General features: G+C 46.0%; 1 protein-coding gene across 15 annotated transcripts in view; it reads right to left on the reverse strand.

Moving 5' to 3' along the window:
- The window catches only part of MICAL2 (microtubule associated monooxygenase, calponin and LIM domain containing 2), a 207,570-nt gene that overhangs the window by 110,497 nt on the left and 82,073 nt on the right, over positions 1 to 15,000 (reverse strand). For all 15 annotated transcript variants that reach the window (XM_033121332.1, XM_033121339.1, XM_033121337.1 and 12 more), the window contains 4 exons: positions 10,327 to 10,534; positions 6,710 to 6,826; positions 5,248 to 5,349; positions 1,570 to 1,725 (listed from right to left, as the gene is read on the reverse strand). In XM_033121332.1, coding sequence (XP_032977223.1) covers positions 1,570 to 1,725; positions 5,248 to 5,349; positions 6,710 to 6,826; positions 10,327 to 10,534 — 583 coding nt within the window. The remainder of the gene's footprint in view (positions 1 to 1,569; positions 1,726 to 5,247; positions 5,350 to 6,709; positions 6,827 to 10,326; positions 10,535 to 15,000) is intronic.

Consider the following 15,000-nt stretch of genomic DNA (forward strand, 5'->3'; position numbering starts at 1 on the left):
GAAATCTTTTCTCATGGGCTAGGTTCTTCACACAGGGCCCCTCACAGAAGACACTTTTCACGCAGGGTCTGAGGTGAGACCCTGGAGGGGTGGAGTGTGGGGACAGAGCCAGGAGAGCAGTTTCCAGGCTCTCGGCCTCACGTGGAAAGGTGCTGGCTCGGGTAGTAGATGGCCATCAGCTGTGACTAGTTGGCCATTAGCTGTAACCAGTTAGCCATTAGCCACTGCTATAACTGCCATGGCTACGCTAGCAAGCACAAATTGCGGCTAGCAAGTGTGGTTAGCAAGCAGATTGTGGATCGTGTTGATCCTACTTCCTGTGTCTCATCCGGCCGCCAGCTAGACTGGGGTGCAGGAAGATCCCTCGATGGGGTCCTGGCAGATGTTTGCTTTTGTGTCTCGACCAGCCACCATTGAGAATATAGTGGTATGACTCCCCTATCTATGGCTCCATGGGTGTTCCTTTTCAGCTTCACCATATTCTGTCTCCACCCGCTGAGAGCGGGACCAGAGACCCTGCATTACAATTGAGATGAGAGCTACTAGATCCATGTAAAAAGAAAGGATGCAGGTGGAAAATTACCTAAAAGGAGTACATGAAAACGAGGACTATTCATGAGCTAGGTGGTGCTTGGTGTGGATGAACTATTTTTAGTGTAAAGATTTAACACTGTTGTTACATTGCCTTTTCAAGGAGAAATATACATTTTTAAATCAGGTTAAAAACGAAACAAAAATCTGGGATTTACTGAATTGGGAACAGGTGTTTCATCCCTCACTTTCTTCTCACCCTGCTTTATTTCCCCCGACCCTCCTTATAGACCACTTGGCGTGTTAGTGACTTGTTTGTTGACGGTCTCCTCCCCTTATAGAATATAAGCTCTAAGAGTGGGTTTTTTTTTGGTTTGGCCACTGTTCTATCTCACATCCTTGAACAGCATTTGGCACTCAGTAGGCATTCAATACACATTTGTTGAACAAATAAACAGATACTCTCTTTCCTCAAGGCCCACGCCTGGGGGACAACTGGTGCCCCTGGATGAGGCTCATGCTCCCCAGGACTCGCTGGACACCCTCGGAGGAAGGGCTGCCAGCACACTGCACAAAAGCACCTACGCTTTTCCAGGGACCACTCACAGGTTACTGGCCGCCCCCTCACAGCGCTCCCCGAGTCTCATGCTGACCTCTGGCCACACACCAACAAGCATGCGTTAACATGGTTCATGTGGGTGTCCCTCCCCGGACACAGAGCCACTCGGGCGGGGACCGTGTCCGCTACGACTTTATATCCCATGCCAATGGGTACGAGCACACAATGAACATTCAGTAACTGTCTCCTGAATAAATAAATGTGTATCTATATTCATGTACAACATGGAGAACTCGCCCTCAAGAAGTCCTCTTGTCCTCAAAGGAATCCTGCCCATTCTTATGCTAAGGGGAAAATCTCTGCTTCCACTTAATCAGACTGAGTCTCCCAGTCCCAAGAGCTAGAAAAGCCAGCTGCTCCTTGGGTCACTTTAGGAAGCGCGGACAATGGCCTGGTTTGGAGAGAGGTGACGGTCTCACCTGTTTCTTCCTTAAGGTCCTGGAAAAACTTCTGATTGAAGATGAAAGCCACACCGCTAATCTCCTCCACCTTGGCCTCAGCTGTGCTGTTTCTGTTTATGAAGTTGGCGGTGATTGCAATAGCCAACTTCCCACGGAATTCTTTTCTTCTGAACCCTGCATGAGGAAAAGGGAAGACGTGGGTCTTTCTTCTGGATTTGGTGTGCAAACTGAAAAAGACTACTGAGAAAGCTATTCTCAGACGCTGATAAAACTAGAATTCTGAGTGTCTACAGAACAGGGGCAGGCAGAAACGCCGAGGTTTGCACGCGCAAGGAAGAAACATCACCAGCGGTCTTTCTACGTCAGTGAGACTTGTCCCGTTTCTTAAATCTACAGGACCTGTTATCATGGTTAGATTTTGACAAACTAAAGGCTAAGCAGTGTTCTCCAACAGGCAATCACAGGGTCACCCTGTTAAAGATGTGTTAGGCATTGCGGCTAGGTACATTCATGAAAGACCCACGTGCACTTGCAACTTAGACAATTAAACTACTTTGTTAGCACTTTTCATGTTTTTTTCTTTTCCTTTGAAAAGTAGGATTATAAGATTGAATTCCTGTGGAACAGGAATATGAACAAATTTTCTTTTTATCTCAAGTCCACAGTGGCTGGCACTTAGGACACACTCAGTAAATGTATGATGAATAGATGGCATTCTAACTTGCAATTAATTTAGTACAGTGATTCCTCGGGGTTCTTATAGGTTTCGATGGTTTACATTAAAATTGCTTTTTAATGGTGGTAAGAACTATGTACCCAATTACAATGTGGATTCCACCCCCTCTCCCCATACGCACACACCAACCAGCAATTCTAGGACACCGGCTGGGGGTTCTACAATTCAGCTCAACTCTGACACAGTCTCCCCAGAGACAACATCGGATTCTAGTGGTGAAGGACTCAGTACCACAAGACTGCCCCCCACTTCAGATACCAATTGCAAGCCCATGTTTCTGACCAACCAGGTATGGATGGGAGTTTCCAAGGACCCTCTGCTTGGGTTTGATTAATATGCTAGAGCTCACGACTCAGAGAAGCATTTTACTTACTAGATAACTCAGGAACAGTCAGATGAAGAGCTGCATAGGGCAAGGTATGGGGAAAGGACTCTGAGCTTCCACGCCCCCCTGGAGCACAGCACTTTCCCTAAATACCTACTTGTTTACCAACACAGAAGCTGTCTAAACCATCTTCCTTTTGGGTGTTAATGGAGGCATCATTACTTAGGCATGACTGGTCAAATCACTGGCCATTTGCTATGTTACTCCACCCTCACTCCCCTTCCAGGAGGCCAGGGGCGGGACTGAACCAGCCTCTCATCACGTGGTTGTCTCCCCTGGCAACCAGTCCCCGCCTCATCTTTAGGGGATTTCAAAAATCGCTTTATTAGCATAAACTCAGGTGTGGTGGAAAGGGGCTTGTTATGAAAAACAAGACACCCATTTCACCTTTACATGGCGCTGCAGAGATTTCAGGAGCTGAGCGCGAGAGACCAAATATTGTAACAAGATGCTCCCATTGCTCTTATCAGGAAATTCCAAAGGTTTTGGGAGCTCTGTCCCACAAAGGGATGAAGATCCAATATATATTCCTTATTATAAATCATAATCTCGCAGGTGGTCACACAGAAAATAAGCAGCAGGTGGTCACATTTCAGTGCACCACCTTCTAATTCTTTTCAGCACCTTGAATGTTCCCTCTGACCCAGACACTGCTGTTTACTTAACTCAAGGCGCTCACCACACTAGCAGACTCACTGGCCTTAACCTTTGCCTTCAGACACCTCTGGGAATTCCTCTCACATTCCCTCACCACATAATCAAGCCTCGTGCTGATTCCCAAATTCCTCTGTCAAAAATGCCTTTGACTAAAAATCTTCGGTTTCTATTCAATACCCACTCCTTTAAGTTGTTTTTCATGAGACCTTAGTCAAAATGGTCAGGAATGCCCATTATTTGCCTGACCACTGCACTGGACACCTGAAGCTGAATAACATTGTATGTCAGCTATAATTTAACATATACATGTATAGTCACAGGATGTGGAGTACAACATAGGGAACAGTCAACGGAACTGTAACAGCTACGTACGACGTCAGAGGGGTAGTAGATTGGGGGAGGAGGGTTATCACTTTACAAGGGGTGAAGTGGCTAACTAGTACATTGTTTTGTACACCTGAAACCAAAAAAGAAAGAAAGAGAAAATAAGAAAGAAAGAAAGAAATGCCCATTATTCTCTGCTATTTTTTAACTGGGGGTGATTTGCCTCCAAGGAAGGGCTTTTAGCAAAATGTGGAGACATTTCTGGTTGCCACAACGGGGGTTGCGACTGGTATCAGGTGGGTAGAGATTAGGGATGCCACCAAGCATCCTACAATGTCTTGGGGACAGTCCTCAAGACAATGAATTATATGGCCCCAAATGTCAATATTGCCAATGGAGAAACCCTGCTCCAGTCTACAGTTTTGGTCCTGAGATGCTGAAATGGCTCTCCTTCTTCTCACCGTTCTTTTCATGTTCATGAAAAGCCAAACTATACTGGAGCTGAGCATGGGTCCTGGATTTTCAAATATTCAGACTTACAGTTTCCTCAAGCCATCAAAATGGCCCCATAAACTAACAGCGCAACATTCAGATTGCAGCTTAAAAGTCCTTTGTCAGGTATCGGTTGTTGATTGCAGGGGGCAGGGAGTAGGTATGGAAGTGACGAGAGGAAAAGCACTGGTTGCATAACAAGTGGGAGGGGGCTTGGCTGGCCCACCTCACATCCTGAATTCTCTAAGATCAGCCCCATTTCAGGGCACCTCAGGGAAGGTACTTAACCAGTCAGACATCTGCAGTCTGCAACCCTTGAGCAGGGCAAGCTCGAAAAGCAGACCTGTCCCCAGTCGAAGCAATGACATGTGGGCCTACTTTATGCATAATCCATGGTCTCAAATTAGTACAGTTAGTGCAAATTAGTACAACCTATGTATCAGTTAATCTTGGGGCTGGGGTGGAGGTGATTGAAGGCATGTCCTGGCAACTGGGCTCCTCTCTCAACCTAACTAGATTCTACCCCCAAGAAAACATCGTTGTGCTTTCAAACTGAGAACCTAGAGAAGCATGGTTTTTGCACTTTGACAGTTTGGGCAAAAATGCCCTCAGTGAAGGTGCTTAAAAGTCATGAAAAGAGATGGGTTCCTCCTTCTGGAGTATTATAGTTGACTGTAAACTGATTCCATTAATAGTATAAAAAGTGCTTCTCTTAGTTAGATCAAGTGTGAAAGTTCTTAGTACCATGGCTTGTACATAGGCAGGTGTTCAATAAATGTATGTCGGGTTTTTTTCCTTTTAATTTCCATGGCACTTTATAAAGCATTTTTTACATGAGTCTTTTTTCCAACCCTTATAACAATGCTCTAAGAGCATTCTATGTTGCACATTTTACAGTTGGGAAAACTGAAGTTCAGAGAGAATTAAATGGCTGCTCTCTAAATGCTCAGCCTCAGGCATCAGAGGGCTGTCTGCCCTTCTATCAAGACCTTCAACCAGCTCTGGCACCTGTCATCTTGCCCTCTCTTCTCCACCCCGTTCCAGACACACCCCCTCCCACTCCCTTCTCCCCACCCTCAGCCCTAAGCAAAAGAGTCATCACCTTCCAGTGTGTTCCTGCGGCCATCGGCACCAATGATGACATCAAACTCAAACTCTGACAGAGAGTGGTCTGCAGGGAGGAATTCTGCCCGCCAGCCAATTTCTGTCAGGACAGAAAAATGAGGTGAGTTGCAGAGACAGGTGGGAAGAGAGAGTGACTATACCCCCCTCTGTGTTACCCGGAGAGATAGGCAATGCCATCAGGTATTGGCACCCCAGACCGAGAATCCAGATAAAAGACTCAGAGTGGTCCAGATTCACATTCGAATCTGGAGTCCTTCTGGCTTTCGTTTCAGTTCAACGCAGAACAAGGTAAACCAGCAGCACCAACTCCATACCTGGTTTTACTGGTTTCTACAAAGCTGGAGAGTCTATCCTCAGTGGTTCTCCAACCAGTCTCACTTGAGCCTTGTTTTTCTCAATAGATTCCACCATGTTCTCTTCAAACTCCCTGATGTTCCTCAGTGCCCTCCCATTGCTAAACAGACCCCAAAGGATGTCTGTTATGAAACCAGTTTGAATTCTTATTTCATTCTGCTCAAAATGCTCTGTTGTGCAGCACACACTCTGTGAAACCATTTTTAGGTAAAACTTTGCTGATTACTCATAATTAGGATTTCACATCCATGAGAGGTCTGGGAAAGGTAAGAGTACACAGGTCTCTGGAAGTTAAATAATGGATGCCCTGCTGCAAAAGCCAACTAACGCCTTCCCTAAATTCTCAATATTCTGGGCAGATGACAGGAGAAATCAGGGTTGTAATCAGTGTGAAGCTACCAAGGTCCGTGGCACTAAACTGGCTCAAAACTGAAAGCCCTGCCCAGGCAGGAGAAGATTTTGATAAGTAAGACGCGGAGGCACCATGAACACACTCTCTGACCATGGTGTATATAAGGACCAGAATTTACAAAAACATATTTTAAAAAAGGAACAAAAATTACTAAATAAGACATAACCACAAGGGGTGAATTTTGTGGTTTGCAAATTATAGTTCAAAAAGTTTTCATATATTATACACCAAATAATATTTTGAACACTTATTTCACATTTGGTCTAGAAACTACACTTTCTTTACTGGATTTCAAACACAGCATATAGGTACAAGTGCATCCACATATCTATGTGTGTACATGCATAGCTTGAAGAGCACGTGAATGAATTTCATTCACGTGAGCCAAATCTATGCCTTCTATCCTACTTCCTGATTAGACTTCATTTGTCAAAATACCACCTCCTAGTGGCAGGGTAACCAAATTACAGGTTTAATGGCTTACTGATAAATCCCCTGGGAGCTGAAGAGGAAACCTAAAGTGACAGCAATGGTCAAAAAGGTAAAATATCTTTTGATGAAATTATGCCCCCAATAAGAATAACTCTTACAGAAACATCCTCTGAGAGCTGCAAATGTGATTTCCATTTTGCAATAACTGATTTCTAGACAGAAAAGGAAAATTATACTGTACTCTGATTTTCTTGATCTTCAGGAGGCTCTAGAACTTTCACAAACTCCACATTCACATGGATTTCAACTCCCAATATCAGGGCCACCTTGAATAGGATGAGCTGCAACTGACGAATACCTGTTAGAAAGGAGGGGGAAATGAGGTGACTGTCAGTAGCAATGTCTGAGCACCTCCTGTATACAGAGCATTATATAGTCACTGCTCAGTGAGCTCTGAGTATAGCAGCACACCAACAATGGTCATTATGGAGAGCGAATTGTGTGCCAAACATTCTGTTTTCTCATTTCACCCTTACACTGACCCTTTGGGATAATTATTTTCATTTTATAGATGAGAAATTGAGGCTCGATGAGGCTAAGTGACTTGCTCAAGATGACACAGCAGCCAACTAGAATGTGGACCCAGATCTGTCTGATTCTAAGACTGTGCTCTAGTTGTTAGATAATGCTAAAAGGATAGAGGCTGTCTGTTTCCTGTGTCCTTCCTGAGTTGGGTGGTGGTTTTGATAAGATAAAGATGGGAAGAGGAGTAAACAGAGAGAGAGAAAATAAAGGGCCATAAGTAAAGTCAGCTATCACTTGGCTCATTCTGTGTGGGACGCGGCCTAATCTCTTAGCCATCAGGGTAAGGAGAAGGTAGGCGGGGGTGGGTGAGTGGGGGAGTTATCTCCACAAAGCTGGGCTTATGGTTCTTGACTCCTACTCACTATTCTAAACTCCTCCAGTGAGTGGCACCTTGTTTCTCTATTTTGTTCCCTGCCTTTCAGCACAAATGGCTATGCCTCCAAATACTTTTCTTCAGAGCACAAAGTTTCAAACTTTCTGTGGGTCTCTGCATTTTATGGGCTTCACTCATGTACCATTTATTGAACATGTACAATGAGACAGGTGCTGTGCTAGGCCCAGGGGACATGGAACACCCCCAGTAATGGAGGAAACACAGGTAAACAGAATGGGGCAGGGCATGGTGGTTGGGGAGCAGGGGAGTGGCAGAACAGTCCTGAAAGCCAAGAGAGGAGGAACCAAGAATATCAATTCTCACAAAGAGATTAAGGAATATGAAGACTACAGGAGGTAAGTCACTTGGGAGTTAGGAAGATTCTGGAGACTTTGGTGAAAATCTCTTTAGCTCAGTGGTGGGGGAGAAATCAGACCACAATGGAAGGAGGCATGAATGGATAGTATAGACAAAGTCTACATCTCTTCTTTCTAGAATAAATATTTTGAAGTAGAGACAACAGAGGACTGGAGAGGCATTGTGAGATAAGAAGCAGAAAGACTAAGCGATGGGGCAGGTGAAAAGGAGAAAAGAAATCCAAGAGGGACTAGAGTTGGAGAGGAGGTAGCCAGCTCTGCCTCTGACCGTGGGTTGACAGGAAGGAATGGGTACCTGGATGGAGGTGAATGCAGGAGGAAGAAGAAGGGGTTGGAAGGGGGAGTGCCCCCAGTTCTTCTCGTCCCCAGAGCATAGGAAGGAGAGCATCTGCTAAAAACAAGGAGGCTGTGGTGGAGGTTTGGAACAGCCATGGTGGGAACTGGAGGAAGATGCTGACACAGGACACGTTGAAAACTGCTGAGCAATGCTGAAGTCCGGGACACAGCTGGGGCTGGAGACCACGGTCGGTCTGAAAGGAAGCCAATCAGCTGGGGCTTAAAGAATCCAATGCCTGGAAACAGGCATTGGAGGAAGCCTGGCCTCTCCTTATAGTTTTAAGGTTCCTAGTCTATCTGGTTCCAGCACATAATAGGTGCTCAATAAATTCTCCCTGCTCTCTTTTCACAGATATTGGAAGTGCTTTTGACAATGATCACTCTGAATGTTTGAATCTCAGTTCCAGAATCCTGCCAGTGTTTCTGTACACTGGGATATTTCCAAGGAATAGGGGTTAAACGGGAACCCCACCAATGGGGCAGAGAGGGGCTCCTGGCCTAGAAGGCAGCCCAACAGGCCTGGGGCCCTCACAAGGCTTCCTGGTGCCCAGCTCAGCCTGATGAGAAAGTGGTGCTCAATGTTATTGTTCTAAATTGGTAACCAATATACATTCTTCCGTGGGTGGTAGAATATATCCTGAAAGCTGACACTGCAGCTTTCTGGGCAGATCCAAATTACTTTCCAAAGGACTCCTGGAATTTTCTCATGTAAGAGCAAGAATAAACTCTGGGGCCACGGCTGGTAAGTTCTCCTGTATCTGAACTAAATTATACCTCACGTGGCTACCAATTCCTTCCAGTCATTTCCTCTTGAACCCCATCCTTTCCCATCAGTTCTTGTCCTCATAAAAACATGGCCGTCAGGGTGCCCCTCCCACCCATGGGTTGAGAGACTATAGCTCTGAATTCTGAAGTTTGGGCACACTGGCTGCTTTTTGCTCACTGTACACCACTGAATAGAAAGCATTTCCTGAGCACCTACTGGGTTTCCCCGAAAATAAGACTGGGTCGCGTATTAAGTTTTGCTCCGAAAGACACATTACGGCTTAATGTTCAGAGGATTTCCTCCTGAAAAATCATGCTAGGGCTTATTTCCCGGTTAGGTCTTATTTTTGGGGAAACACGGTACTACGTGCCTGGCTCAGTGATAAGTACATTATGAGCTGACCTTATTTAATCCTCTGGGCAATCCTGGTAGGCAGGCATTAATGACATTTATGGGAAATTAAACTGGGGCTTGAAGAAGGTAAGGAATTTGATCCAAGTCACACAGAAAATGGACAAAACAGATTTTGGACCCAAGTCTGTTCAAACCCTTGAACTCTCCCATAGTATTAATTTCCGTGACTTTAGGGTAATGGTTACTATATATAAAACGGCTGAAGACCTCCTCCTGCACAGGGTGAGGAGAGAGGCAGCTGTCCCGAAGCCCGTCTGTGCAGATCTTGCCTTGAGAGACCCCGGCTTGAGGAACGCTGGAGCAGAAGTGCGCCTGCTCTCACCTCACCCCACCCAGGCATCCAGGGATGGCCCAGGACTGGAAATCCATGTCCTCTATTTCCTTTCCTTTTCTGGATAAACCCCCACCATGATGCCCCCTCTCTTTTTAAAGCTCAAGAAAACTTGGTACCAGATCTCTCAACTGTGTCATTTCTCTGCCATGGTTCCCCAGAACCAGCAACACAATGTCCAAACTCCTTTGCCCAAGAGGCCCTCGACAACCTGACCCATTTAATGCTATTGTGTGGCTCGCTCTTCTGAACTCCTCTAGCAAGTCTGACTACTCTATTAAAGCACATTTTACTATTGACAAAACTCTCAGGGAGTTCTCTGAGGGGCAGACTATATTATTTACCTCTGCCTCTGTTTTCCATCCTTCATTCATTCAGCAGAAGTTTATTGAGCCACTACTATGTGTCAAGCACTTTTTTATGCCTTGGAGATAGTCTGGTGAGCAAGGCATGCCACAATCTCTGACCTCCTGGTGCTTACAGCCTGGTGGGTCATAGGACAAGGCCTGGCACAAGGCACAAAGTGGGCTCTTCACTAAATATCTGCCAGTTCGAAGTGTGCAGCCCTGAGGGACTTGCAATATGGAACATGCTGGGGACTCCTCAATGTGGAGAGACTGTGTCCCACCCAGGGTCAGCCCCTCCCCTCATGGGGTGCCTCATCGGCTCCACTCACTGATGTGGTCGATGGAGCCAGCACAGAACTTCCCGTAGAACTTCTTGGCTCCCAGGCCCCGCAGGTCGTGGATGGTGAAAGGCCAGAGGTGCAGCACGTTGTTCCGGGAGAAGGTATCCCTCTTCTCCACCACAACCACTTTGGCCCCTAGGTAGGCAAGTTCAATGGCAGTGCGCAAACCACATGGTCCTCCCCCAACGATGAGACACTACAGAAGTGAGAGAGGAGAGAGACACTCAGTGACCCCCAGCATTGTAGATACAAACACCTAGTTAACAATGTAATTGAGGAGCAAACCCCTAACCACCTAAATCAAGCAAGTGCAAACCAAGCACTTGTTAGGGCTTGCCATTCATCAATCCCATGTACATTACCTGTGGGCCTACTGTGCACCAGGCACTGTGCCAAACCCTGTGAAGGAACCAGAGGTAAAGGAACTTGGGGGGAAGCACAGTAAGACACATGTGGGGTTCAGAGTCAGACTGAACTGGGATTAAATCTCTGGCATTTGACCTCCTAGACTTCTCAGCTGTGAAATGTGTCTACTACTCTTTCCTTGTAGGGTTATTGAAAATAAGATTGCTTTTCAAAAGCTTATGGTGCAACCTTGTGACCTTGGATTAAGTAATGATGTCTTAGATATGATACAATAAGCACAAGCAACAAAAGAAGAAAGAGATAAATTTGACTTCATCGAAATTAAAAATTTTTGTGCTTCAAAGACCACTATGAAGAAAGTGAAAAGACAACCCACAGGTGGGAGAAAATATCTGCAAATCATATATCTGATAAAAGACTATTATCAAAAATATATGAAGAATTTTACAAGTGAACAATACAAAGACGAATAACCCAATTAAAGAATGGGCAGATGATCTGAATAGATACATTTTCAAAGAAGATATATGCATGGCCAATGAGGACATAAACAGATGCTCAACATCACTAGTCACAGGAAATGCAAATAAAAGCCACAATGTGATGCTGCTTCATACCCACTAGGATGGGTATATAAAAAAAAAACCAGACAACCACAAGTGTTGGTGAGGATGTGGAGAAATTGAAACCCTCATTCATTGCTGGTGGGAACATAAAACGGTGCAGATCCTTTGGAACAGTTTGGCTAGTCCTCAAAAAGTTAAACATAGAGTTACCATGTGACCCAACAACTCTTCTGCTAGGTATATACCTAAGGGACATGAAAATATATGTCCACACAAAAACTTGTACACAAATGTTCACAGCAGCATTATTCATAACAGCCAAAACAACATACATGTCCATTAATTGATGAAGAAACAAAATGTGGTATATCTACACAATAGAATATTATTCAGCTATAAAAAGGAATGAAGTGCTGACATATGGATGAACCTTGAAAACATTATGCTAAGTGAAAGAAACCAGAAACAAAAGGACACATATCGTATGATTCCACTTATATGAAATGTACAGAATAGGCAAATCCATAGAGACAGAGAGTAGATTAGTTGTTGCAAGTAAATGGGGGAGGGGAGATTGGGAAATGACTGCTGAGGCATATGGGATTTCTTTTTAGGGGGATAAAATGTTCTAGAATTAGATAGTGATGGTGGTTGCACACATTTGTGAATATACTAAAACCATTGAACTATATACTTTAAAAGGGTGAATGTTGTGGCACGTGAATTATGTCTTAATAAAATCATTGAATGAGAAAAAAGCATGTGGTTCCAAGTTTGACACACGCTCGTAAAGATGTTGTTATTCTTATTGCTGAGATCTAGTCCTAGGCACTTTCAGTCTAGGTAAATTCAGACTTGTGAAATAAATAACTAGAACCCCATGTGGCTAGTTCTATTTGGATCCCAGAAGGGGAAAAGCTAATCCTGCCTGGGAAGCTGGAAAAGGCTTCACAGAGATCTTTAAAAATGATCATCACCACCTCTTCCTCCTCCTTCCTTCTTTTCTCCTTCTCCTTCTTCATCACCATCACAGCCTACATTTGTTGAGCATCACTATATGCCAGACACTGGTGTAAGTGCTTTATGTGTTTTAGCTCTTAATCCTTACAATAAATCTAAGAGGCAGTAACTATAATTATCCCCCTTTCACAGAAGAAAAACTGAGGCACAAAGCAGCTAAGTATCTGGCCCATAGTTTCACAGATTGAAAGGAGCAGAGGTAGGATTCAGACCCAGGTGGTTTCACTCCAGAGCCCACCATGCTGTACTGCTTCTGGCTTGCCAGGAATAAAAAGAAGAAAGAACATTTCAGCCCATTCAAAGAGAAAAGGAAAGAACTTCAAGGTTGAGGTAGAGAGGGATATTTTGCTGGAAGGGAAAGGAAGGAGAGAAAAGAGATGCGAGTTAGTCTAGAGCCAGATGGTGAAGGTCTTAAGTGCCAGGCAAAGCACTAAGGCCTTGGTCCTGTAGGCACTGGTGGAGAGACAAAACAGGATCTGGTACAAGTCCCATGCTAAGTTGTAATGGACAGTGTGATGTTGAACAAGATAAGTGTCCTTGCCCAAGGAAGCTACAGCCATTTAGGAGAGAAGGTAAGACACACAATGATCCAGCTAGTTATACTGGGCCAAAGCCCTTTATTCCAACCAAATCTTATAAGGAGCACCAGTACTATTTAAAAACAGGAAAACTACAGTTTTCACGCAGAATGAGTCAGAGACACCTGTACACAGCGCCCTGCCCTACTCCCGGGAAGCCCCTAAAGCAGCTTCCTGAGGCAAGAGTTCACCTGTGTGTGTGGGGGTGTGTGTGGTGGGGGTCTAAATAACAGGATAGCCCAGCAAGGCAAGAGGGAAGGAGGTCTGCACCCACACTTCACTGCTAGACATTGCAGAGGCATCCGGAAATTTCCCTCCTGCTCTGGATCAAACCTTATCTTATAGAAAGGCACTCGCCTTCCCCTAGCAAATGTTCCATCATCCAGTTATCACCCGGCAGGAGCCTCCAGTGTCTCAAAGAGAAAGCACAAACAAGCGTATCAAAGCTTCCACACCACAATCAGTGTGGCTTACTGGTTGGAACCTTCCAGAAAGTCTGTGGAAACCCCATGGGGGAAATGTAGTCACCGCTGAGATACAGCTCACTCCAGCAACCTCAAGGGAGCGGGTGTGCAAATCCCTCTGCTTCCTAAGTGGTGGGAGCTGACTGGAGAGAACCCACTCCCCCCAGCCCAGCTTCACTTCTTATCTTACACCCCACACAGCCTGGACATAGCCAGACCATGACAGGCATTCCAAAGCAAGACTCCAAACCCCAACGCTTGCGAGGTTGGCTTTGGGGTTAAGTCTGGATTCACTGCATTTCTTTGTAGTTAGTGCATCTTTTCCTGTTTGCCGAGTTCTGTCACTCTAGGGCCAGGGATGGAGAGGGGGTGGGAGGATGTGGGGTGAGCAAGGGCAGGAAGAGAAGGAGGGGAGTCCTGCATCCTTCCATCCACCAGGCCTGACCCGGCACTGCTCCCAAAGCGAGGCAGGACATCACCCTCCCACCCGCTGGGGGGCTGCTGTGCATTTTTTGTGGGAACAGTAGCCAGTGTCCTGTTTCTGACCCCCACCCCCCTACTCTATCCCCAGCTAAACCTGAAATCCCATTGGCGAAAGCTCAGTTTTCCCACCACCCTGGGCCCCAGCACATACTTCGGGCCTGAAATTTCAGAGACGCCAGTCATACCATAATCTAAAGTCAAAGTAAATACCAATGGGTCTAATTATATAAAGGGAGAAAATTCGGTGCAGATGTTATCAAGACAGGAGAGAAGGCGGTTGGCAGGGGCCAGGCCAGTTCCTCCCGGAACACTCTTGTTACGATTAACATGGGAACTCGGAGTTCTGACAAGAGGCCGAAAACTGCGGCTGCTACACGCGTGCGTAGAGGAGCCGGAGAGAAGAGGGCTTCCCCAGCATGCCCGCATTGATGCCGCACACGCCACGGATGCAAAGAGTTGTGGAAACTCCACCCCAAGGAGATCTCCACCTTTCCCAGACCCGGCTGGGCTCTCACTGCTGAGGACTGATTCCCCGGAAAGAAAATTCTTCATTAAAACTCAGCCCTGAGGCCTGTTTCCTTAAGCCCCAAATTATGCTGTGCGTTCCTCCCACTCGCTCTGTCCTTAGTGCTACCCCAGAACTAAGCTGCATGTGTTGGAACGATCTGCATCTGATTCCCAGCTCAGCGTTTCTGTATGCCCGGAGCCAGCACAGGGCCTGGCACACAGGAGGCCTCAATAAACAGCTGATGGATGAAGGATCTTCCCACACCCTCACCGCCCACCCAGGGCTGGCTCTCCGTCCCTAACCGGGATGCTGAGTGCATGTCAATCAGGGTTTATGTCTGCAGATTCCCACCCAGGCTGGGGGAGCTGGGGTCTGCCAAGGCCACCAGGATCACAGACGTCAGCAGATCTGTGTGCTCAGGCGACATCAATTTATTACCCGGTGGGGAACAGGGCAGATCCAACACCAGCAGGAAGTCCATTGTAGAGATAAGCTTGGCAGTACTTAGGCTTCCACATTCGCAGAGAGAGACAAACACCACATGGAAAAATCAGCTTTTTATTATCAAGGGGTGGGAAGAGGGGACAAGGGGACTGGCCCACAGTCAAGGCCTGAGGCTAGGGCGGCCCCAGCTCACACAGACTCCCGCACCATCCCAGGGGAGTCCTGCAACCACT

The sequence above is a fragment of the Rhinolophus ferrumequinum genome, chromosome 11 (genome assembly GCF_004115265.2).
Source record: "Rhinolophus ferrumequinum isolate MPI-CBG mRhiFer1 chromosome 11, mRhiFer1_v1.p, whole genome shotgun sequence".
Lineage (NCBI taxonomy): Eukaryota > Metazoa > Chordata > Mammalia > Chiroptera > Rhinolophidae > Rhinolophus > Rhinolophus ferrumequinum.